At 49.3% G+C, this 25,212-nt stretch overlaps 1 protein-coding gene across 1 annotated transcript in view; it reads right to left on the minus strand.

Annotated features, from left to right (window-relative positions):
* LOC125959521 (histone-lysine N-methyltransferase PRDM16-like) overlaps positions 1 to 25,212 on the minus strand; it is a 110,885-nt gene that overhangs the window by 48,361 nt on the left and 37,312 nt on the right. The window contains exons 2-3 of the mRNA XM_049692346.1: positions 1,043 to 1,263; positions 765 to 935 (exon numbers count right to left, since the gene is read on the minus strand). Of these exons, the coding sequence (XP_049548303.1) occupies positions 765 to 935; positions 1,043 to 1,263 (392 nt within the window). The remainder of the gene's footprint in view (positions 1 to 764; positions 936 to 1,042; positions 1,264 to 25,212) is intronic.

Consider the following 25,212-nt stretch of genomic DNA (forward strand, 5'->3'; position numbering starts at 1 on the left):
TGAACACCTTAAAGTTATAGTTTAAAACAACAGTGGAAATCATCATCATCATCATCGGCAATAAATGCTCGATTGAATTCGGGGTAACACACCTTCCTTCACGGCCTTCCGCAACAGTTGGGTCGGTCACAGTTGGTTGCAAGCAAATTTAATATGGTTTTGCCCTCGCAAGAAAAGAAAGGCCACATCAAAGAGTGTGTGTGTGTGTGCCTGGGAAGGGGAAGCGTAAATCGAGTGGGATGAGGAGCGTGTTTCCAAATCCCTTGCACGATCATTAGTGCACATCACACCAGCGTCCCCTGCGCTGGTGCCTGTAATCCGCCAAATCAGCATCTCAGGAAGCACAAACCACACCATCATCATCATCAACAGCGTCCTCTTGACACCCTCCTCTGTCAGCAACCCCGGCGAATCGCCAAGAAGTGTGCGAATTATTAGTGAGACCATAATGTGGGTCTCGTCGTCGGTATGTTATGCTGGTTGGGCGGTGAAGGCGAAGAACCAATTACCAGACCACCAGAGGATTGCCTAAGACCAGTTGAGTGCTTATGATTTCGGGGACGACTTCTTATCTTAATGATGCGTCGATACCGAGAGAGAGAGAGCGGGAGTGTTCCATCGCGCACCACTTCACTTGAAATCATGATGACCGCATATGGTTTACGGCACAAAAAAAAAACAAAGATAAAACTCCGACAGTGTTAGAACCGTTTGATCTCGTGAATCTGCACCCGACGACGGGGTGAGTGTGAATGCGTCCTTACCTCCCAGGCGTACCGCCGATCGATCGGTTCCCGCACCAGCTTCCCTACGAACGGTCCGTACTGGGTGCCCTTCGGGATTGTTTTGAGCGCGACGACCGAACCGGTCTGCACGTCCAGATCCGGCGGTGGACACTGTAGCCGAGCCATCTGTAGCAGCAGCTCCTGCGTGTTCTGGAGAAACGGAATAAAAATCAACACACGGGGATTGATTAAAACTCTCGATTCTTGATTCTTGGATACGGAAGTGCCGCTAGAGTGAGCGCTCCACACACACACACCTTTAACCGTTCACAGATGTCTTCCTCCGTTGTCGGTAGGTATTGAAGGTGTTGGTTGTGGTGGCTGTGGTGGTGGTGGAGATGGTGTCCAAACGATAGGCCAAGCTCCGGTGCACCGTGCTCGTGGTGTTTGCCCATCGGGATCACCTGCAGCCCCGGAGGCACCTCGAGTTTCGCCGGAAGCCCACGGGATGCGCTCACTGCGTCGTCACCACTGATGCCTACGAGAAGGAGAGAGAGAGAGAGAAAGAGAGAGAGATAGAGTGTATTTCAATATAGTACTTTCATTTCTAGTTCCTTAACAATCAAGATGTGTACATCACATTATGGTAGTCTTACGTCAGACCAACCTTCAACGTTAGCCAACAAACATGATCTTCTGGTGCACTCTTCTTGAGACGCCTTTTTTTAAACTCTTTGTTGTGGAAGCGTAATTCCACAGACATAGACGAGCTTCAAAAACGTACCCAAACCAACTTCTACGACGTAAAACGTATTCAGTTGAAAGACTACGACACAACAGGATGATCACCAAATAATGGAGACAATTTTGGAGACATTTTTACGACTCCGCGACGTGACAATACCGTGTTCTCGCAATCCATATGAAGCGTAGAACGGCGTGTAGATACATATTGTCCGCATTCGAATTTGTTTGGAACAAATAAACAAAACGTACTACCGCCAGAGCACCATCTTTTTCTCATCTTTCTCGGGACCTGCGATCAATTTTTATGACCCTTCCACACACACTCTCGACTAGCAGAAGCGCGCCAAGTAATTAATGCCGATGTCGTCGCTGAACACTACGACCCCCTGGACTGGGGACCACATTTAAACCAGATTACGCAAACCAACCAACTCTGCGGCGTCATCGTGAGCCGCCACTTCATCTCGGGGACCCCGATAGAAATAGTGATGATGCACTCGCCACTTGAGGCCGACTCCAAGGGTGTGACTCACGTTAATGCAAACGTATCTCAATGCCTGTCACTACGCTTGGAAAATGATTTTACGATCGTTTGGTCTGGTCTGGCATGGTCTGGCAGTAACTCGAATATCTCGCAATGCTTAACGCCCGAAGAAAGCCACTGATCGCGGTCTGAGCTCTTCAAGGCGAACATACGCGCGCGCGCACGCGATATAATTCAATTAGTGGCGACACTCTGTGGTGTTTGGGCTCTGGTTTGGTCGATGTCTCTCCCTTTGGACATCGAAAGACACACAAAAAAATCATTTCCAGTCCCCAGTTTCAACCGAGCGAGACGCTAACGACGTCACACCACTTAGCGGTCGGGGACTGGGGGGGGCGTGAAGAGATGAGGTTTCTGTGTGGATGATTTGCTTCTCCCTCCCCTTTGACCCGTATGACTCCAAGTGGTCTGAGAGAGAGAGTTCTGTGTTTATCGGTGGCCTTCCATTACCCGCGCGACAACCGCTGGAATGCAAATGGTGAGCGATTGACCCGGATTATTTATCCACGGATAAAAACATTGCCAGAAACACAGACATCGCTCAAGAATCGACTCGTGATCGCTGCGGTCGAAGATCTAGCAATCCCAAACCAACAATATCCGAGATCTCGGAGAGGCGGAGATCGTCTGTTTTAATGCATTTAACGCCTAAAAAAGTCAACATTTCATCAGCGACGCATAACCCTTTTTGCATTTCTTCGAGGGAGAGAGGGAAACAACAAAAGCCACAATGGCACGAGCCGCACCGTGGCACCCTTCGACACACCGTGAAAGTTATATCCGATTTGGGCACCGAAAACACTTGGAAAGCCAAAGCTAATTTTATTCTAATTTGCCCCGGAACACAAACGACAAGCCAAATCGCGCATGCAAACAACAAACATTTAAATATCGGTTACGGATCGGTCGCGACCAACACCGACCGACCGACCGACCGGTCCGGAAAGAGGGGACCGAACCCGCCAGCAGAAACTTAAAACCCCCTTCGCCCGATCACCTGGGTACGATTTTCTTAGGAAATCTCTTAATCCTGGATGAAATCGGAACCAGCGAGTCCCAGCTAGGAAAAAAAAAACAAGGAAATCCAGAAGCTGGCCGTGGCCTTCAACATCCCGGAACCAAACCAAACAACAGACGGGAAGGGAACGGAAGATTGGCTGCAGATTTGTGCTGCAAAAAAAACCGAAGCCATCGATCGGATATCGGAGGGCAGAAGGATTAAGCGTGAAACCGGAGCGAGAAGAATGTGGCCAATGATGGCGTCGGTCCAACCAAAACCAATCTACGGACCGACGACCATCCGTGGCCCACCATCGTTTGGCATCTTCTTCGACTTCGAAGGATAGGGAACGGAACGATTAACGGGGAAATCAACCAAATTTCCTCAAAGGGTGTTTCATGAAGAAGATGTGCCTGTGCGCGCGTGTGTGTGTCTTTGCAAAACTAATCTCGAACACGATTTCTCAACCCATCCTCCGGATCCGGATCGGCCGGAAGTGTGAGGTAGCATCGAGCAAGAGGTAAACAAGGTGGCGCATGTCGAGGGATCGCACGCCTCTCTTCTCCCGTAATATTACACCCCGGAGGAAAGCTGTATTTGTTTAGCCCTCGTCACCGACACGGGCGCCAGTTGACAGACTCCCGTCCTCGGTGTCGGGGTGCCAAAGACGATGACGACGATGACGACGCCGCGGAGATGATGCTGCAAAAGATGACGAGCCGCAGGAAAGCCAATTACACACACTCACAGGCAGGCTTCTGTGCCCGAAGCAGAGAGAGAGAGAGAGAGAGAAGAAGAAGGGACTTAATCAGCGTCATCGTCGTCGTCTGGGATTGACACTCCAGTGCAAGTTTGTGGATCTCGAGTGACAGTTAGCGATTAAATCGGTTAATTTCCTTCAAATCCTCTAATGAAGATGGCAGCTTTTGCTATTCTTGGGCGTGAAGTAAAGGCCTAAAGGCACACAAAACATGCAACTCTTTAAGTCCAAGAAAGTAATTTTGATTTCCTACCAAAAAAATGGTGGAATGTGAATATGCAACGAAATCGAGCGAAAAGATATAAAACGCGCAATGTAAATATTGCTTTATTCGGGAGGCATCTTTATGACCTCCGTCGCGGTAATCCAACACCCGCCGTTACGGCATGGCGTCAAGCATGAATGAACTATGCGCTGCCGGCCACCGCAACATAGTATGTCCCAAAACCAAAAAAACAACAAAATTAGCTGTGTCACCAAAAACCTCCCAAAAAAACACAACAACATCCTCCGATCGTCCGGCCACTCTCTAATCGTGGTGGCAGACGACGAAGCGCACGGGCGCGCATCGCGAGTCTTCCTGCATGCCAGGGAAGGCTTCATAAACAAACGAAAAACCCAATTTCATGGTCCCGATGGTCCCGATGGCCCCAATGGACTGCTAGTAGCAGCTGCCACGATGTGGCGATAATGAAGAGCACCAACGCACGGGGAGGGGAGGGGGAAGGGTGCGTGAGTGTCAAGTGGTCAAAACGAAACCAAGACAGCAGTGTGTGATGTTCGCGTGCGTGCGTGCGCCCGCGAGAAGACAATGTATCGTATTAGAATGCGTTAGAGAAGCGTCGGGATGTCGCGAGGTTTTTTTTTTCTTCTTTTCGATGGGTTGGGGACAGGAATGTAAGTAAACACAGTGCGAAGAAGAAGAGCAAGATAAGCGAACCATCGGTCGCTTCCGCTGGATCGGGCGACCAACACGAAGATTTTAATGCTCACTGCGTGTCCGCAGCGCGGGTTCAACGGTAAACATCATCGCACTCACAATGTATCCGGTGCCGGAAAACTATCTAAAATGGCACAATGAAGCAGCTTCCTCGGTTCTAATCGTGCCAAACCATCGGGGGTGGGATGAATATCGAACGACGAAAACGATCGGCCAAGGTGGTGCTGATCATGTTCCGGGGGAGATCCATTTTCCTTCCAAATCTTTGTTTTTTTTTTGCTACTTCAACCAATAAACAATTTCAAGCAATCGATCGATGGCAGCATCGTATCTGTTACTCATTGCATCGCGTAGCTCAACGCAATGTATCTGGTTTCAATGATCGTGACACCCCGGAATATCGGAATCGAGGAAGTAACCGCAATTCATTCATCGTCGCATACTGTTCGCTTCTCCTCGATTCGTCTCTGTTCTGCGTCTGTTCTAATCTATCTAGTGCGCCACTGGCACATGATCTGGTACCACAACTCACTGCTCTTGTCTCGTCTCTATCATCCATCCTCGCCTTGCCGCGAAGGCATCATTCCCATCGAGTCGAGGCGAGTGATCTGCTTTACTTCTATCTGTGTTCCTGTCACTATGTCTCTGCGATGTTCGTCTCTCAGCTCTCAGCTTTATCTTTGTTCCGCTGTCCGCGACAGAAATAGAAGCGCAAAGTGCGATGCGGTTCCATCCACTAATAGTAACGCATCACGGCGCGATATCATCTGCATCCCTTGAGGTCATCAGGTTTTATCAATCAAACGACGGTCTGTCTGGTCTGTCTTGTTATTCTCCACCGACGACGACAACGCTTGTGGTCAGCACGCCGTTCTCACAATGCGATTTGCGATGCGAGGCGCACAGTGTCGTCGTGTCCTTCTCATCTGCATATCTTCGACCGGATAGCGCAGATCGCGGAAGATCCCAAGCTCTGCTCAGCCCGAGATCTCGACCGACCGCAAGCAGGCAACAAGCAAACCGCAACCAAAAAAACACACACACAACGCAAACAAATAAAAGAAGAGCACACAACAGTGAGCATCATCATCTCGGCGAGCGTATCCTTCGCCGCGTGGCTCCGATGGTTTGAATGTGGCCACCGGACAGGACCGGAAACGATGCGGTTCAATGGCGACGGTGAATGATAACGGCAGCGACGACAGAGGATACCGGTTTTCCGGCCCACCACCACCACCACCATATATATATATATCCAGCACCAGGTCGTCCAGCCCGACCATTGCCGAGGCAAGGCGCTATGCTTTCTATCTATCTGCGCCGCACACGGGGGTTTTTTTGTTCTCATCTTCAACCGCACCACCGTACCACAAGGATACCAGCAATCCCCGGGGGTTGTGTCTCTCTTCTGTGCGTCTATGCGTTCGCTTTGTCGGATTTCCTCTTTTGGCGCACTTGCCCCAGGATCTGGATGCGTTTGCAGTTCGCGCGTCCTTTCATTGTTTGCTGCGGCTGGCAGATAAGTGGATCTTTCGTCAGACAATGCAACGTTCGTTCCATCCTGCAATAAAACTATTTCACTATCCATCGCCTTCAGACTATTTAAAGAGGACAGTTGCGGAGTCCTGCTGAAGGTCTCGTCGGTGGACCGGCGAGCTGAGGAAATGATTTGATTTAAAATCCATCCAAAAACCGCCATCAACCCTGGATTATTGCCAAGCCTTAGACACTTAAGGACTGCTCCATTATTCATTGACCGATGCTCGTTAATCCAACATAAACTACGCGGCAAGGATTGCAACATGAACCCATTTCGCACATTACGACCAATGCGATAGTGAGTGACGCCCTCGTCTCCTAATCGCTTGATAAAAATGGCCACGGTAAGGGCCATGCTTACGGCTTATCGTGTTGAGTAATAAGCAATTGCCTGGATCGTTTTGTGCTCGATACGATTGACCTGCTACACCTTCGCTGTGTGCGGATCGCAATAACCAGTAATGACAAGCGAGCAACAGCGAGTTGCTTGCAGCTATCGCGCGCGCTTGCAAATAAGGACGATAGCATTGCTCGGCCGTAAATTTCGTATTCATACACACACACACACACGCACAAGCGGAGACCAAGTACACACGCATCTTATCGCGGAAACGTGAAGCTCAACAGAGAAAAGGCAGGAGGGAGAAGGAGCAAGAAAAAAAAAACAAACGATCAACTCAACTGAACGGTAAGCATGAGCTTGAAGGATCGAGCATAAAAAACAAGGCACAACAACATAGATTTCCCGCGCACGCCAACGACAACGAGCATTTTTAATACCGCACTTAGTTTTGGCTCGCGCCTTTTTTTTCTGGTTGATTTTTTGCTTTTGCTGTTCTTTTGTAACTCGTTTATAACCAACATTAACCGCACACACACACGCACACGCACGCAGGTTCCCCCGAAAACTATTAATCCCTCGACAATATCGCACAGCCCCCTCCTCTCTCTTTCTTTCGGCCCACCCCCGGGAATGGTGGTTTAATCATCGAATTATGAAAGGTGTGACTGTGTGTTTGTTGTGGTGATGCCACTAGGAGGAGGTTCGGAGGTCCCTCTAGTACTCCACTAGTTAACGATTATGGTCGTTTGCCTTTCGCGAACAAGCATGGCGCGCTCGGTACTCGAAGACATAAAAATCGTGCCAAGAAATCGCGTTATGCCGCGGGGTCTCTCTCTCTTTCTCTCTCACCCTCTCCCAACGCGCACGCCAAACACGGTCCGCGAAAAATGCCAAACTATTCAATCATAAAAGCAATAGACCGACGAGCGTCGGGGTCCCCCCTGGTGGTTTCGGCAGTTTTGGCCGAATCGGAAAACCTTAATTACCACTATATCACTGTGGTGGGTTGGTGGATGGGTGCGAAAGGTAAGTTTCCACTCTCTGGCCACCCACTTAAGGACCTCCCCCCGAGGGATGGGGGGGTTTGGGCGGAGAAAATTTATGCAAATCGGATAACGACGGGCCGGTAGGCGGGTTCATTGTTGCGCGATTAAAGAGACGCGATAGGGTGCGATTAGATTTCGGTTCTAATAGCTAGCAAGCGCGGCCACATTTCATGTCGCTTTTATTTCGGGGAAAAGAGGGGATGGGGGAAACCTTCCCTTCACTCTGAAACCTCTCGAGCCACCGGAGGAAATGTTTAATCATAATTAATTTTAATCTAATCACGTTTGACCGGCCCCAGTCGGCTGACGGTTGGATAACGGGGGCAGGGGAGAACCCACCCGCCCACACGATAAGGATAAAGGCACGCACGCGAATTCGTCGCTTCTCGAAGGCCAATCATCCCCCGGGCATATCGGAAAGCGTCAGATTTTCCTTTTAGTGATGTGCTTTGCCCCCCGGGGGGAGTACTATTGTGGACTGTGTACCTGGCATCATTAGATGTACGTCGACCATGGCATGGACACTCTCTTGGTTCCTGGGCAGGGGTTTCACCGGGAAACGCAACAGACCACACCGAGGTTTGGCGGTCACTAGAACGAGAGGTTAACACTTGCAGCACCCTCTGAATGGTGCCTTTGGGCTAGAGCTCCTTTCTGTGAGAATGCACTTGCACTTGCTTCGAACTTGAAACTGTTCGAACCGGCGGTTGTCACGTCCTTCAACTCATTAAAGCGTTTGCCGGACAAACCTTATCTACACATCACCAACCCCGGGGTGGGGCCAATGTATATTTACATTATATGCGAACACAATCGTTGCTAGTAGTGCGAACAATAGTACGCCATTTTCATCACCGCGAGAGATAATACACTATTTTCGCTTTATTTATTTAATACACTATTTTCGGTGCACACTACACGAGACAATTGTTGACAAAATAATTGTCTTCCTTCGCAGGACACATCGATCAGGCGAATTAATCTAGCAACAAAATCCTATCTTCTGCTCTATGCAATCCGTGCACGAAAGAACAACACGAAACACTCGATTTGTCTGTCTGTCTGTCTGTCTGTCCTGTATTCACGCGAAATCACAGCCCACTAGCGAGCGAGCGAACGCACGCCAGGACGAACCGACAGCAAAAGGATCCGAAACACCCGAGCAACCCCGTGACGAGCGCGACGAACCAGCAACGATCAACCGACCAACCGACCGACCGACCGTCAGTCCGCGGCAACAACACAAGAGCGACAACGACGACGACAACGACGACGACGAGGACGGTGCTGGCCGGGTTTGTCTGTCTGAGGGAGATGCTAAGAATAGACTAACCAAGTTCCGGTCGTATGCGCCCCGCGCGCGTTCGCTCTCTCTCATTCGCTGCTGCTGTTGCTACTGCTGCTGCTGAGCTGACAATCGGGGTTCGCACATCTTCCTCATCATCATCATCATCATCATCGTCAGCATCCCCGTCAGTTCCATCGTTGGTTCATCGCCGTTGGCCTTCTCGCTCTACCGACCCCGTTTATGCTCTGCAGCATATTCCAAGCATGGACTTTGTGTGTGTTCATTTGTGAGCCTTGTGTGCGCGCTCTCTCTCTCTATCTGTCTCTTTCATGCCTCTATCTCTTGCTCTTCTTGCTGTGCGTTTGTGTGCGCTCTATCTCGCATTCCCCGCCAGCTATGTTGAAGCACATCGAGCACTCGAAGGGGTCGCATAGGTCGCGACGAGCGCAGCAGAAGGACATTCTGGAACCCCCTATCCTTACACAGCTCAGCAACGGCACGCACACCAGCGCAGCATACCAGGTTTGTGAGAGAGTGGAAAATGAATCACGACCAGAGGGAGGAGGTCCGGACGATGGTGAGAAAATCCTTTTCCAGTTAGAACGAGAGAGAGAAGACGAGCGAGCGAGCTTACGGTGAGAAGTGAGAAAATGCTTGGCTCACGTGAAACATTAAAGGACGAAACGCGAGTGAGTGCGTGTACCAGCGAAACAACGAGGATTTGAAGCGAACTTTCGAAGGAAATCCTGTTCGAGACGATTGCGAGAAGTTGATGTCGATGATGAACGAAAAAAACCACTTGCCACCTCGTCTGAGGTGATAGTGGTCGGATCGATCGACTTCCTAGCGACCACCTGCGACGCTGCGATTCATCGTCATTTTGTAATGAGTTTTGTGGAGTTTTTATTCGTTCGAATACCGGCCCTCTTCTGGTCTTTCAGTTGACTTTAATGTTTAATGGAAGCATTTCCAAATAATTATGTTAGTTGGAGAGGCATTGGACCAGAAACAGAGACAATATTGCATGCCTAACGACCAAGTAAAACGTTTATGCGATTTATGCAACAATCAAGAGGATAGAAAAATCCCTAGTACAGTTTATGTCATAAAAGTGATATAACATGACTTTTTAATACTCCAACTGATACATCACACGTTTCTTTAACAATCCCCAACGCTTGTTGGCGCATTCCGTTACATAAAACATTATGTATCCCCCCGCACACACACACACCATTCGCTAGACACAGCCTCAAGTTCCTTTGAACCAACATCGGGAGCTAGATAGCTTATCCTTCACTCACTATCTCAGCAACAAGAGCAGCATGACGATCTGTGCTCACATTCATCCCTTGTCATCTCGAACAACCGAACCGAATCGCATCTTCACCACACCATCATCGGCATCATCATCATCATCAACTCGACAGCGAATTTACCACTACCAACTGCGGCCGAGGCGAACAGATAGCATCATGTACGGTAGCGCAAACACACAGCGCACACAGCGTTAGCTCCTCCTCTCCGATCACACGCTGCACATAGTGTTCGTGTTTGCCGGCGGCAGCATCAGCAGCAACAGCAGCAACAGCATGGCCAGAATCAAACCGACCAACCAGAGACACTTGGAAGCGGCTCAAGTTACGCAAGCCGCTGTACCGCAGTGTGACACACATACAGCCAGAGCGCGGAGATAGCGCACCCCCTCCGAGAGAGACAACCCCCAATCGTCATCATCATCGCACATAATAGCGGGGTTGGTGCAGGGATGATACGACGGTGGTGGCTCTGGTGAGACAAGGACACCACCCGGAGCAGAAGCGCTAGGGTTAGATGTTCATCCTTACACGTTTGGTTATCTCTCTCCCGTTCACATTGAGGGCGGGCTTTACAAGAGCATCGGCAGCAGCTCGGACCATTTCTATAGGATGCACTCCCGATGGTTATCATCCTTTCCATCGCACACCAGCGCATCGCAACCGGTTGGGCGTTGGGCGTGCGTGTGCGCACGAGCAAAGCATCCCTTCCTCTCGAGCATGTCTACCGAGGGGGGGTGTTGAAAAGCACGCAGGATCCTGGGAATACCAGGCTCGATGTGCCCAACAGTAGCAGCAGAAGCCTCATTCGTCTACAGTGCAGATGAGCAGCAGATGAGCTGGCCTAGAGAGCAGTCTGTGCAAAAGGAGGATCCTGACAGTTCAACTCACCGAGACCGAGGCCAACGCACGACGCACGTAGAGATAGGAGTGAATGAGAGACATAGACTTCTATACCAACACACACCCGAGCGGAGCTGATAGACGAACTCAGAACTCGCAGTCGCTCCTATACAGGAATCATCATCATCATCGTCGTGTTGTCGCTTCGTCAACTGATAACGAACACACGACGGCTGCTATGGAGTTCGTTCTTTCGTGGCTCTGTTCGTGGAAGTGTGTGTGTGTGTCTGTGTGTCTCTGGCACGGACCAGGAAGGTCCACGGATGTATCCGTAGTATTCCACGAGATGACAGAATCCAGAACGAACCACCAGCACCAGCACCGGCAGCAGCAGCATCGGAATGACTCCTGACGTCCTCCATTATATCCTTCTCCATCTTCCTTCCACCGGAGGGCGTGGAACGTGGAACAGATCTCTGTCGGTGTGTGCCGAGAAGATACATTTTTATATACATATAATCCTCCCGGGGGCCCCCCCTCGGGGAGAATTTATGTGTCGATCTACACCACCACTACAAACACACAGGCGAACGTGGAACGTTATGTTCCGATGTCTGTGGAGCAGCAGCAGCAGCAGTAGGAGCTCCCTCGTATGAAACTTTCTTCTTCTGCTAACGTATCCAATCATGGCGGTTTATCTCTCGCTATCGCATCCAGCACGCGAGCACAGAACAAACAATTTGGAGACGGCAATGGGATAAAACCCTGAGCAACTGTAGCCAGGGCAACATAGAGACCGAAGGAAAAACCCCCCTCCAGCAGCTACATTGTTGCAGAAGACTTATATGGGTTGCGACATTGGGAGACTCAAGTAAATAGAATCATGATGGAATGGAGCAAAGACCATGATACGAGACGACTTTGGTGAGTGCTGTTTGATAACCAACAAATCTCAAACTGAATGCAGGTCATCAAATGGAGAAGGTTTAGGTTTGCAGAAGCATATAGAGAAATTGGTAACCTAACTTCAAAAACACTTACAGTACACAAATTATGCGTGCAAATTAGTTATTCTCACAGTAAATTGTTGCAAATCTGTTTTCAGATGCCAGTTACTTTCAAATGGCAAAAGTCATGCTATTTAAACATTTTCAGAGAATCAAGCAGGAGATTCTCGAAAAAGCATAAATCGTATCACAACATCCCACGATTTCTGCCAGCAAAATGATCTCCAGCGAAGATTCTTCACTTCTCCAAAAATGAATTTCCGTTTCCAACGTTTCCTCCAACGCACCTTCTTCTAGCCATCAGCTCGACAATCTCACGCAGCGCGACACCAAAAACACGATCAAGATGGAATCGCGACATTACGCTAAATTTAACCGAAAACCGCTTACCGCTTAGGAGCCCACTCCTGTGCTGTGGTGCATATGCTTTCTGGCACCCTCCTCCGTCATCGTAGAGGGTTTCCATATTCCATTCATTTCCTTCCTTCTGTTCCATTTTCGAATCAATTGTTTTTTTTTTTTTGACATGCTTCCCTCGCTCACAATTTCGCGACCTCGCGCACACCATTAGTAATGTAATAGCAGCTGAGGCGCATGTTTACCGTGAGGGCCATCGCTCAAAACAATTCTCTTTTCCCTCTCTTTTTCGGGTTTTTTTTTGTGTCTCGAACCGACGAGATCGAACCGCAATTACTATTACCATCCGGTGGCGGCTCTGGGATTCGTTTTAATTGCAGCCACACTCAATGCACAATGCAGAGATTCTGTTTCGGGGTCAAACATTGGCGTGATGATAGGAGGGGTGGGGGGCATGATCATATGTTCCTATGTTGACCCAAGATATTGCAGTAGCATGCAGAAAAGGGCTCGTCATTCAATTCGAACATGTTCGTTTCGGAACACTCGCACGATAGCATATGCTAGCGACAGATCCATGATGGCGCGATCCACAATAATACTATCGTGGTCATTACAATAATGGTCGATTAGGTTCGAACCCAATACGATTAAAACATAAATGTATGTCACGAGCACTGCCTTACGAATCCGCAATCCGGTTCGATCGTATCCTGCAAGAAGATAATAAACATTCCGCCATCGTAAGGACACTACAATAGAACCTTCTCGGCGAGCGTAATGGTCACCGCTTCTCGACCAACGACCAACGCCATTCACCGGCCATTCAAGGTGCCTGTGCAGGTGATTCCATCGGAAATTGATTTCTCATTCCAACGAGTATGTGTGCGGGCGTGCGTGCCGGGACTATCAATCGTTGGCGAACAATCGACTTTCGTGAGACGAAATGGCCCGTCCTTCCACATTCTTGTCTTCTTCCTCGGCACCACCAGAGCGTCGCTCGCCAAGCACAAGCATCGAAAGCGACTGTCCACCATCCAGGACCAGGCGACCCGCCCCGGGGTATCGAGCAGCCCGGCGCCGCCGAGGACGCTCGTCCCGGAGCATTTATATTTTATTTGTGTTTGCACAAAGCGATTTTCCACCCTTTTTCCCAAATCGACCATCAACCGGGACCACCACGCCACAAACACACACACACACGCGAGCGAGCGAGCGCGCAAACAATGAGAAGAGACCTGGTGTCCCTTGGCCCTGCCCTTCGCACGCCTGACCTGAAAGAAGAAATTCAATTTTTCTTCGCTTATCTCGCCGCCGGCCAGCACCGCGCGTCGTTCGGTGGAAATAAATGTTTTAAAATGGAAAACTATTTCCACCGTTACTGAGCAGTGATTGTGCAGGAACAAGGAATGAGACGCGCGTGTGTGTGTGTGTGTGTGTGTGCCCGCGCCGTAGCACCAATGGAATCCTTTCATCCATTTCAGTTCGTTTGGCTCCATAATGCTCCGAGCGATGGTGTGGTGCGCTTTCTGCAGCTTCCTTTCTGCAGACACCCATTACCGGCAGACCTTCGCACGACGACCGGGCGACCAGGGAGAGGAGGACGGGAGGGGGGAACAGAGATTTGGCAAACGAGCGCACAATTTAGCAAACGCGAGCCACCGTCAGGCCACCGGGAAAGCGAATAAAATGTAATCCTCTCCCCCCCCTCCTGCATCATTGGGCTTCCCTCTGGAAGCTCTTCTGCAGCCGGACACGTGAGCAGCGGCCACATGAGTGGCACCACAGTGGCCCCGCGGGGAAGGGTGTGATAAGTTAGAACCTTCGAAGCGTAGATTGGACGGCAAACACGTTGAACAGCGCACGCGACGTCCACATGGTGCAGCGTGGTGCATATTCGAAAGAGATGCCAACGTGTGCATATGCTGTGCGCCGTATGCTGTGGGCGTACGGAACTTTCACCCATCACCCCACCCCACAAAGAGGAAATGGCTTTAAATGGCCAACGAAGAGTTGGGCAAGGATTTAAACCATTCTTTACCAACCGGTTCATCGATCTTTCGACTCTCTCTCTCTCTCTCTCTCTCGACTCTATTCGGGGTTACAGAGCTTGCAAATGTCGTTATCCGTGTGGACAACACACTTTGAAGATTTAAAATTTATGGCTGGACAGACCTACACTTGGCTGTGCTGTCAGCCAGGCCATTCCATCTGATCTGATCTTATCTTTTAGGAGATTGAAATTGAAAAAAAAAACACTCTGCCAAACGAACTGCCTCTCGTCGTTATCAACGTGAGCGTAGAAAAGATTTTGTACGCAGAAATGGGTTTTCGGTGAAATCGAATTTCTAAAGAAGTGATAGCAGGAGAGACTCTAGCACGAAAGGAAGCTCGCTTTTGTAACGGATTGACAAAAAAAACCCTTCACTATTGTTCATTGTGCTATTTGCATCTTTCGCAGGACGATAGAAGATGGCGGCTAACGGCCACGAAGGTATCGAACGAAAGGGGAGATCGATCGCAACCTTAAACAGTTAAACAACAGTAAGGTCTTCGACTAACGGACGGACGGACTGTAGCCCATCATCGGCGTCTTCGTAACCGTCTAGCGCCCGAGGCATAAGAAGTCCTTCCACCATCATCAGAAGCAGGAGAAGCAGCAGCACCACTACGACACCATTATGTCACATTGAGGTCCACCGGAACATCATCGGATTACCCGTTTCCCGTCCGTTGTTGTCGTCATTCGAACAAGAAGAGTGCCGCTTAGTGTGTCGTCGTCATTCATTCCGGGACCACCCTGCGGTGCGGTGTCGGGACGGGAGAAGATATAGGAACAGTGCAGAACAGTGCCAGGGACCCCTGTCCTGGTGAGTGGCCCCCGGGAGCCACAGAGAAATCGATGCAAAGCGATTGTCAGCGTTTGTTCCGTGGTGGGGTAATGTGGTAGTGTGCGTCGTGTCGTGTTGCTGGCTGCCCTCGCTCTCTTCTATCATTTGGACACCCGTGGGGTCCATCGTAATGGCGGTCGCTCCTCGCACCGGCCACCCGCGGTGGTGCCCTGGATGTCTGAATGACGACACCACGTACTGCTCTCGGTACCACCGCACTTAGCAGCCGCCATTGCTGATGATGATGAGGAACGCACACTGTGTGCAAGTTCCTACAGGGATCATAAAGGCGACTATGTATTCCGATCTATGCGTCAGCGCTCCCGTTGGAGGACATGTCGACACGGCGAGAATGTCATTCGTGAGGCGCCCCGCTATGGCCGAGAGTGCGAAGCGCTGAGCCATAATGAGTTGCAGAGTGTGTGTTTGTGTGTCTGTGCGCCCCTGTTCCTGATGATCCCAGAGAACCTTTCCCCCAGCGAAGGTACCCCTCGTTTCCATTGCCTTAGCTTGAACAAACATGCATCTCGCTGACCTTCCGAAAAGTGCGAAACAATCGTTGACGTGATCGTGATGTGACTAATCCTCCTATCGACGACAATTAATAACGCAACCGATACCATTACAACGAATGCACAACACACACACACAACACTGCTGTTGTTGTTGTTGTGCGTCATAATTGGATCATCATTGGGTATTGACACACAAAACGAATCCGTTCCACTGCAAAGCTACTGCTTACACATCGCTATTAGCTTCATCATCAACAAACCGGCACAACCGACAAGAAGAAACACCAGCACAGCACAGCACAGCACAGTGTCGCTCAGTGTTCATCGTCGAAGCATTTTACAAGATTATGCTAATGCACCTTTCGCCTTCCTTGGTATCTTGACGTAGAGTGGAGTGGAAGCAACGGCGACAAGACGACAGAACACACGCAACACCGTGTCTTCGACACGCAGAAGATACTTTACATAATCGCCTTCTACCCGGTGCACCCTTTACGCTACGTGTTTGCGTGTTGGGTACGCGGCTGCGAAACGGCCAGCACCGAGCAACGAGCACCGAGCTGCTGCTGCTGCTGCTAATCCTCTCATTTCCATGCAAACAGAAAACATTACGGTTTAACGCTCGTTTGCGCCGGCCAACCAAAGCTAATCGGCGCCAAACGAAAGGTGCTCTCGGCTGTTGTCTGAACCTGAAGGTGGTGTAGAGTGCAGTGTATGCAGCCCCCGGCAGAATCGAACCAAACCGATGGTGAGAAGCATATCATTTACACAACGCGCAGCAAACGGAACGATCGATCGAGTTAATATTCAAAGCCGATCACGATGCCGATGAGACCGGTGATGATCCCCCTTTAAACGAGGGTTATTAGCGTGAGCCCTGGGGTGACCTCCTGGTGCGATCCAGGGCACAAATAGATAATCCGTTTTGTCTGAAGCGATGTATGCCGTCTTCGGTAAGCGTCATAAACATACCCATCATATGCACGGCGGCATCATAATTGAATCGCAAGGCGAGGCGATAAATCTGACACATTTTCATCTCCTCCCCTGGGGCCCGACAGGAGATAGGAAAGGAGAAGAGGACTGTGCCTATTCGACAAAAGGGTCATGACATCATGACCTGGCTGGTTGGCTTCCGCTTTCTCGCTGCATCATATGCTAAAGAAGGAAACAAATTTATCAACCGAGGGGTACGGTTTGTGGCGCATCATGCTCGGTAAGTCCTGTTGCTTTTTCTTTCCTTCCCTTTCGGGAGGGGAACGGTGTGTCTTCCGAACCTAAGGCGTAGGCAATAAATAAGACATTAATGGTGTTATCTCTATTGCGAAAACAAGATGTTCCTCGGTGTGGAAAGTAGGTGACAGGATGGCACTCGCAAAGGCCTCCGAAAGGTAGGACGGCCGGCCGAATGGAATGATTTATGTTTGATCCTTGCGTAAGTATTGTAAGCGCTCTCGTTTATCTATGTTACACCGGGACGGTGGGTATGTCATTTGCAGATTTTCATTCGAAAATTCATAACTCTCAGCCCGGCACCCTCCTAGGGGATTGCATTTTTTGGGTGGCGCAATAATTTATTTATGGACTTTCTACTTTTCTCTCACTAACTGCATCCCGATGCATACCGTGTTTTTTTTTTTAACAAAATTCATCTACATCTTTATTCCATGGAGATGAAAGTGCGTCAAGGTTCACATCAGAGAAGATCAGTTTCTAATGAATTGTAATAAAGTTTACGTCTCTTTTCGATAACTGAAGGTGAAGTTGAATAAATTGAAAGTGTATGCCAACCATTTGAAACATTTGCGGAAAGCAGTATTCGAAACTCTCGACATTCCATGATCAAGAACCAAATAACATGATTTAGCAAATGCGCAGCAGCTTTATCCGCCAAAAACTCTGTAGGACGAAAAACAGATCGGGGATTTAATAAAACAGATAAAAGTTCTTTTCCTAGCTCAAAAGCTATCCTCAAACCACCTCAGAGATGGCCTTTTGCCCGGCCAACAACCAACACATTACACATAGTCAAGTGGATGTTAAAACATCATTTAAAATTCAATCACAATCCACACCTTCTTCCCCGTGAGCTGTTTACCCGAAATACGATTGCCCTTGAGGCTACTACGGTACGGCATCAGCACCGGCACCACATAGAAAAGGGGACACCAACCGGTGCCGTCAAGCAACATTGGCCGCAGGGTGGTAGAGAGAACGAGACCAGTACAAACAGTGATTCTACTACCAGAACATTGCAAACAAACGAAAAACGGACGTTGTCGTCGCCGTCGTCGTTGTGCAAACATGGCGCCATCAGAAACCAGATAGCAGACAGCCGCCGTACTTTCCAATAGATATGCGCGCATTAATGCTAGGCAACAGTGCTTGGAATGTGGTTTTTCCCCACAAAATGGCCACACACATCGCGCTATGTTGAGCAAGTGCAAGTGAATATCACTCACAATCGCGCCTACTTTCTAAATGACGTATGCGCATTCTTTGTTGTTGTACTATCGGCACATATTTTTATTTTGAAAAAAGTTGGAAAATAAAATGCCAACACAGCGGAGCATTTTGATTGCAAAAAAAAACCGGACCGAGGTCTCTGCCCTGTGGTGTGCTCCACTTCCTGCCTTTTCTACTGCAAGGACGATAAAGCGGTTGCACCAGAAATAGGAACCCATGTTTTGCGTTTTGCTCTATTCCTGAAATGTGCCTCTGATAACAAACGCACTAGGCGTTTTGCCATCAAACACACACACACACACACACACACGCGACACACGCGACACACAGAAACAAGCCAATTGGTTCCACCAAGTACCAAGTGTTCGCTCTGCTGGAACGATAAGCGAACTCGCGTTTACAGCGACTTAGCCCATTAGTCACACACACACCTTTCACGGGTTGCCAGAGGATCAGAGACACATCCGAACACCCCCGCTCTGGCCGTCCAGTTCCAAAGCAAACACGCCTTCGTTAAAGCATAAAATTGGCTCGTTAAGATGGCTTAGTTACAATCATTCACGCCGACCGTGACGAACGCTGAACAACAGTCAACGTAAACCGCACGTTGAAATTGATAACCACGGAGAGGTGCCCCTTGAGGACTTTAAATGCGTGGCTCCTCCACGCACAGAGTGGCTCATTCGGTGTGCAGACATGTCTGTCAGCATCCTCTGCTCCGTGATTGCTTCATGTCCGTGCAATGACTGACTGGATGGCGTGCTTGCTGGTTGGTTGGTTGGTTAGCTGGCTGGCTGGCTGGCTGATCAAAAATTAATGTAATTTTGGGGCCGCAGCAAACAACCTGCTGCCACAACAGCCGGGGGTCCGTCCGTCCGTCCGTCCGTTCGTCCACACCCTTTTTTGTGGGCAATGCGCATGACATGATATGCTGCATGGTGCCGCTACTGCTGCCGAATGCAAACAGCTTCCGGCGGATTTGAGTTGTTTGACGAGCGGAAACGTGCCGGTACCCGGGCCGCAGCTACTCCCGCCACGGTATCCAGAAGAGGACAAGGATGCCCACAGTACAGCACGCGTGTGTGTATGTGCTGGCTCCGTCGGTCTGAAAGTTATTTTAAATTTCATACAATAACAATTTTCAAAGAGAATACAGTCTATTTGCGTTTTAATGTAGGGAAAACATGTCCTTCGAGTAGCTTCTGCACAGCTGGTATCTATTCTCGCCTATACTGTACAGCAAATCTACAAAACCATACACTCAAACTCAACTTTTCATCGGATAAATCTGGGGAGATTCTCCAAAACAAAAATGCACTAAAGCAACGTAGCAAATGATTTACATCTTCTGCCAAGTGAACTCCTTCTGCTACATTCTCTCCACCATTCGTGCTGCTTGGTGGATGATTTATGGTGCGATCAATTATGTTATTATTTCCTCGTAAAACTGTTTTTGTCATCGACAGATAGAGAGAGAGAGAGAGAGACAGAGAGAGGCAAGAGCTTCGCCACAAACACAACCATCCAGCATTCAAATGGAGACTCACTCCGCAAGTCATTATTGCCACACCTCCCTCGTCTGAGCGAAGGATCCCCCAAGAAACCCAAGACCCCCCACCACCCATCACCTTCAACCCGTCTACACAGACTTTGCACACACGCACACAAGTTAACACTTCATGAACAGCATCCGGAAACCGAGATTTATCTCCTTTCTTGAGCCGCCGCCACCACCGTACGGCTTCCCGATGAAGCGATGTGTTAACACAATCCATGAAGGAGGAAAATTATCCTTTGCTCCGCTGAACCATAACACACCCTGGAAGGCTATTCTCTTTTCACATCCCCGGGGGAAAATGAGGAAAAGTGAAACAATTACATCGCCACAACCGCCATCGCCTTTCCACACAACTGAGGACAGACTGAGACTTATGATGAAAGAGCCAACACTGGCCCGGAAACACCGCCCTAGACAACTACTACCACCTCTCCTTCTCTTCCTGCGGACTCTCCCCTACACTTGATGGAAAACCGCTTGCTTTGTGTGTCGCAAAACCGGAGATCAGCCCGGACAGTTTTCTAATGTAATATCCTGGCTTCCGGAGCCGCCGCCGCAACCTCTGAAGCCGACTATGATCTTGTGCTGCTTGTGGAAAGGTTGTCTCCTGGGGGCGCACCATTGCCTCGCGGCCCTTGACAACACACACACACAAAAGCGCGCACACGCACAGCGCGGTCGTCATCGTCTTGAGAAAAGGAAACGCAAACAATACTGACAATTTCCGCGCTGTTTGTCATCCCCGAAAAGGTTGTTCACCATTGTTAATCATTAATTGAGTTTCATCGTATCGTGTCGCACCGCTCCACGGTAACCAGACGAGGCGCGACGACGGCGAAGTGTTTGCGCCAAATTTCCCGGTTTCCCGGCAATAGAAGGAAGTCGCAAAAGTGGCGTACCACCATGCCCCGTGGCATACTTTTCTTCGTCGCTGCATAATGATAGCACCTTCATAGCGCCGTTGTGATTGACAATACTATCACCTACCAGCACACACACACACACTGTCGCACACAACCTTGCTTTAGAATCTGGGTTTTTTAATAAACGTCGATTAATACCGGTAAGCAGAACCGTCGACGATCATCACCACAAAGGGAGTTTCAAACTCCGAGAGGAAGGAAAATGGGAAATAGATTATGAAAAATGGATTCCTCTGTCCATCCATCTTCCCGCACCAGCGAGCCACCACCACCACCATCATGACCTAGAGATTGATTCAATTTTCAAATCCCCGCTCCAGCCATCTCTACCGAACGGTGTTTCCTCTATCAAGAAGCGATCCTCCTACTCCCTGCTTCACCTTCCTGGGGATGTTCAGTTTTTCCTACTGAATTCGCTCGCTTTTTTTGGGTGCAGAAAAATAGAAAGTAAGTGTTTCTGACAGCTCGACAGGTCGTCCACCCTCTGCTCCACTCACTCCCCCGCTCCGTCAACAACCTGTCGCTGCTGCTCTCGGGTCTCGGGGTTTTCAGATATTATATTTTACATTATCTGCCGCAACGCGAACCATCCTGCCTGCCCGGTGTGTTTCAAGGACTCGCCGGCGATGCGGAGGAATGTTGTTTCCATGCCGCCCCCCGATGGTTGCCAACATGGTGCGCGCTGACATCGTCCACAGGAAAACAGCTCGCAAAAAACGACCCCCGAGAGAGAGAGCGGTGGTGAAGAGAAGTCGAGAAGCTATAAAAGTGTTGTTACAACATGATTACGGTGGATTTGTCTGGTCCTCCCCCACCGCACTGCACGGCGCTCGCTGCCGTCTTCTTGGCCACCAAGCACCAGGGCGGCGGTTGGAAAACACAAGAAACAAGGGAGCGGATGCGATGTGCGACGATGACTCTGCCCTTCGTCTGTAGAGGAAAGTCCTTGAAGCAACAGAGAAAAAGCAGAACAAAAAGTCAATCAAGTTCAACACCACGCGGTGCTCTGAAGCCAGACTAGAGAGAGAGTGTATGAGAGAGAGAGAGAGAGAGAGAGAGAGAGATGGTTTTTGCGCCAGCAAGCGATGATTTATGAATTTTCATGCTCGCCCTGGAGTCGAGGTGTCGCTGACGATGACACCTGTGATTCCCGGCGAAGCGTTTATCAGCTGGATCTAATCCGGGGCAAGATGGTGTGCTCAGGATGCCGGCTCTCAGCAATGGACCGCTGGCTGTGAAAATTAATTATTAGTTGTTTCAACCCCTCGGAAATCGAAGCATCAAGCTTCTCTTCTCGTAAGCAGCAGATACAATCATCTTCCAACCCCCGTATCCGAGGCTCAGCAAGGTGTCCAGCGTGACGGTGGTCATGAGCAGAAGTGTCAAAAAGGATGGGCGACGATCGGCACACGACACACCACGACTCATCCGACACCAGCGATAGCTATCGACGGGCGATGAAGCTGCGAGTGCGCGCACTATATCAAAGGCACTTCATAAAGCCAATCGAACACCAATCGGTCTCTCTCTCTCGGATCACGACACATCAAAAGGACATCCACCGAATGATGAGGTAAGCACAACGGGGGTCTGTGGGAGGTGGGAAAAAAAATAAATCCCCTCCAGATACCGCAACACACACGTCGTTGAGTGGACTGCCTGCCTGCCTGCTGGCGATCGCTTTTATCTTTCGCCACATGACCGGCGGCTCCTTCGCTTCGTCACCTCAACAACGGATGGGAAAAACCGCTACGTGATAGGATGTCGATTTGCAATCACAAGTTTGTAATCAAATCTGTCAGTTCCGGCCACGCATGCCACTCCGTGGTGTATGACATAATGCTGGGGCGGTGACGGCGAGAACGCTTCCATTTGGAGTCGTCAGCCGCGGTGAGTCGTCACCTGCGTAGCTCCCTTTTCTCACCCCCCCCCCCCCCCCCCCCCCCCCCCAGAGGTATGATTGACCCTAGGGTTGCAAATCAAACAGGAACTCCAATACACTGTCCAGTGCGGATGGTCGGACACCACATTCGGACATTCGGGTCAGCGAAGGTGCCCGGGCTAAAATTAGCTCAATACGTTTGAAGTGAAACGGAAACGGTCCTTTGAAGATACGATACGGCGGCTCCCCCGGTTATGGTGTGGCTCTTTTGACAGCTGCACTGCGGGCGGTACGGCCATTTGGCTTATCTGCACGAAGAGCGAACGTTGAGTTTGGGACGAAAGCAACATACCTCGGGGGTTCGTATTTTATCAAAATTCGGGAGATACTGATAGGTACGGCATAGGTGGATATTGAACGGTATTGGTCAATTCGCTGGTCGATTGGAATTGGAACATACCTGAAATGGAAAGAGGAATAGAAAGTTAATTAATAACAGTGTTTATGAAGAAAATTTTGAATCATTTAGGATACAATAGCGACAAAACTCCATTAGCTCCAAGTCTCCAAGCAATTCAAAAGAGATAGCCAATCGACTACATCGACGACCTCTCGAGCAACTGCAATCGATGAGTGCACAGACCTGGTTAAGCACCAGGAGCCGAAAATTTGAAGTTAAAGGCCAAATGAAATTATATTCAGGCCACCAAGACGAGGGCAACGGGACGAGGTCTGTGGTTCAACAGTTCAAGGAGTGTTGCCTCGTTTTGATCTTTCGATTTTTTCGAACGAAAAAAAAATCGTGAAACCCACGGGAAGGATTAGAAAAGGGTGAAAGAGTTCCCTCTTTTTTCGGAAATTATTAGCGATTTTTTTAAATTCATTGGCAGGAAATGCTATCTTCGAGGGATTCAAGTTCAATACGTTCCTGATTGAGATGTCCCTGAGACGAGTGTTGGGATGGGTAATTGTTTCATCATTCCCCGCTGTAGAAAAGACTCAAAATCGTGAGAAAACGTGGGAAAATGAAATCCACGGGTTGAGTGATTCCGGGAGTTTGGCTGACAGAATATTGCTATAGACGACCGTTTATTCCCGTTTTTGCTTTGATCATCTTAGCTATTTTGCGGCAAAGTTATTTCAACTTCAAAGCTTCAATATTGTTCTATAAAAACTAGTAAGCAAATGATTAGATTCAAACAAGCATTAGCTTTCGGAGATGATATAACTACTCCAACAAATGGCGGCGGCGACAAGCGCAAAGAAGCGAGAATGAATCACTGGCATCACAATCAAGACTAAGCAACTCCTTCAATAAACTCTCGGACTGATAAACTAAGCGTCTGGGGGGCAACACACCAAGAGAGATAACGTTGCCGTTGCCTGGCGTAGCCGAGAATCGGAGCTACACAGGACCGCCTTGGTATTGCCCATCGCAGGGCTTATTCTGTAACCCCTTCCCTTTCCATCGTTAAACCCCGAGGGAGAGAGAGTTGGTAAAACCCATCACGGAGACGGGAGATGATAAAGTTTGCTTGCAAAATGTCGCCGAAAGTTGGTTAATCCCATTCCTCACACGCACATGCCATACCAAGGGGTTTTGCCCACGGCCCGTCGCTATCTCTTCCCCAGGACTTCTAGAAGCCTTCGACCGACCAACCGACCGACCAACCGACCGACCGAGTGACGAAGAGAGATCATCCGGAGCCGCAAAAACGCAAACTTCCGTGTTTCCGTGCACCGCAGACAATGCTCATCGATGGGAGAGGACCAACCAACGTCTTCTGTCTGGCGCAGGGCCTTGACAACACGCCAATAACAATGGCAGGATTAATTGATTTTAAATTAGTGGCTTGTTCGTTGGTCGTCGTCACGAGAAGTAGAGAGGAAGAGCGGCGGGAACGGGACACAGGGAACGTCTGTCATAAGGTGAGGAGGTTTATTGCTTTTATTGATTTAGGGACGACCGAAACGCGGAAGATCGCCTTTTTCCGAAAGGAGAAAATCCGCTTCCCGATACGTTGTGTCGACTATTGATGACACTGTGGTCGAGGATAAGGCTAAACAATATATATATAGGGAAGTCATATTCAACCAGAACTCAGGAATACAACTTCTCAATCATTTAATGGTTGCAAAATAGACCAAATTCAGAGAACGAAGACTAAGATCCACGAGAATATTACAACATACCAAAAAAAAAGAAGCTGTTCAAGAAATCATTGACATAGTTGCCTAAAACTCGTGAAATCAGTTCCAAGCGAAATGCAAATCTGCAATCGTACGTCCCCGTGGAACAAACTCTGCAGCCTGCGCCGCTTGGAGATGCCGCTCGGAATGGAAGCCAGCAGGAAAAAGTTCATGAAGAGCACACAGGAGCACTCTCCATCAATGCGCAACAACAACGACAACAACGGCAATAACCATCGCACAAGATTGATAGGTTTAACTTCACCCGTCCTATTAACTTCTTCTCACACGGCCTTCCTCTCTTTCTCGTGCTCTTGCCCTGGCGTTCCATG

The sequence above is a fragment of the Anopheles darlingi genome, chromosome 2 (assembly GCF_943734745.1).
Source record: "Anopheles darlingi chromosome 2, idAnoDarlMG_H_01, whole genome shotgun sequence".
In the NCBI taxonomy this organism is placed as follows: Eukaryota; Metazoa; Arthropoda; class Insecta; order Diptera; family Culicidae; genus Anopheles; species Anopheles darlingi.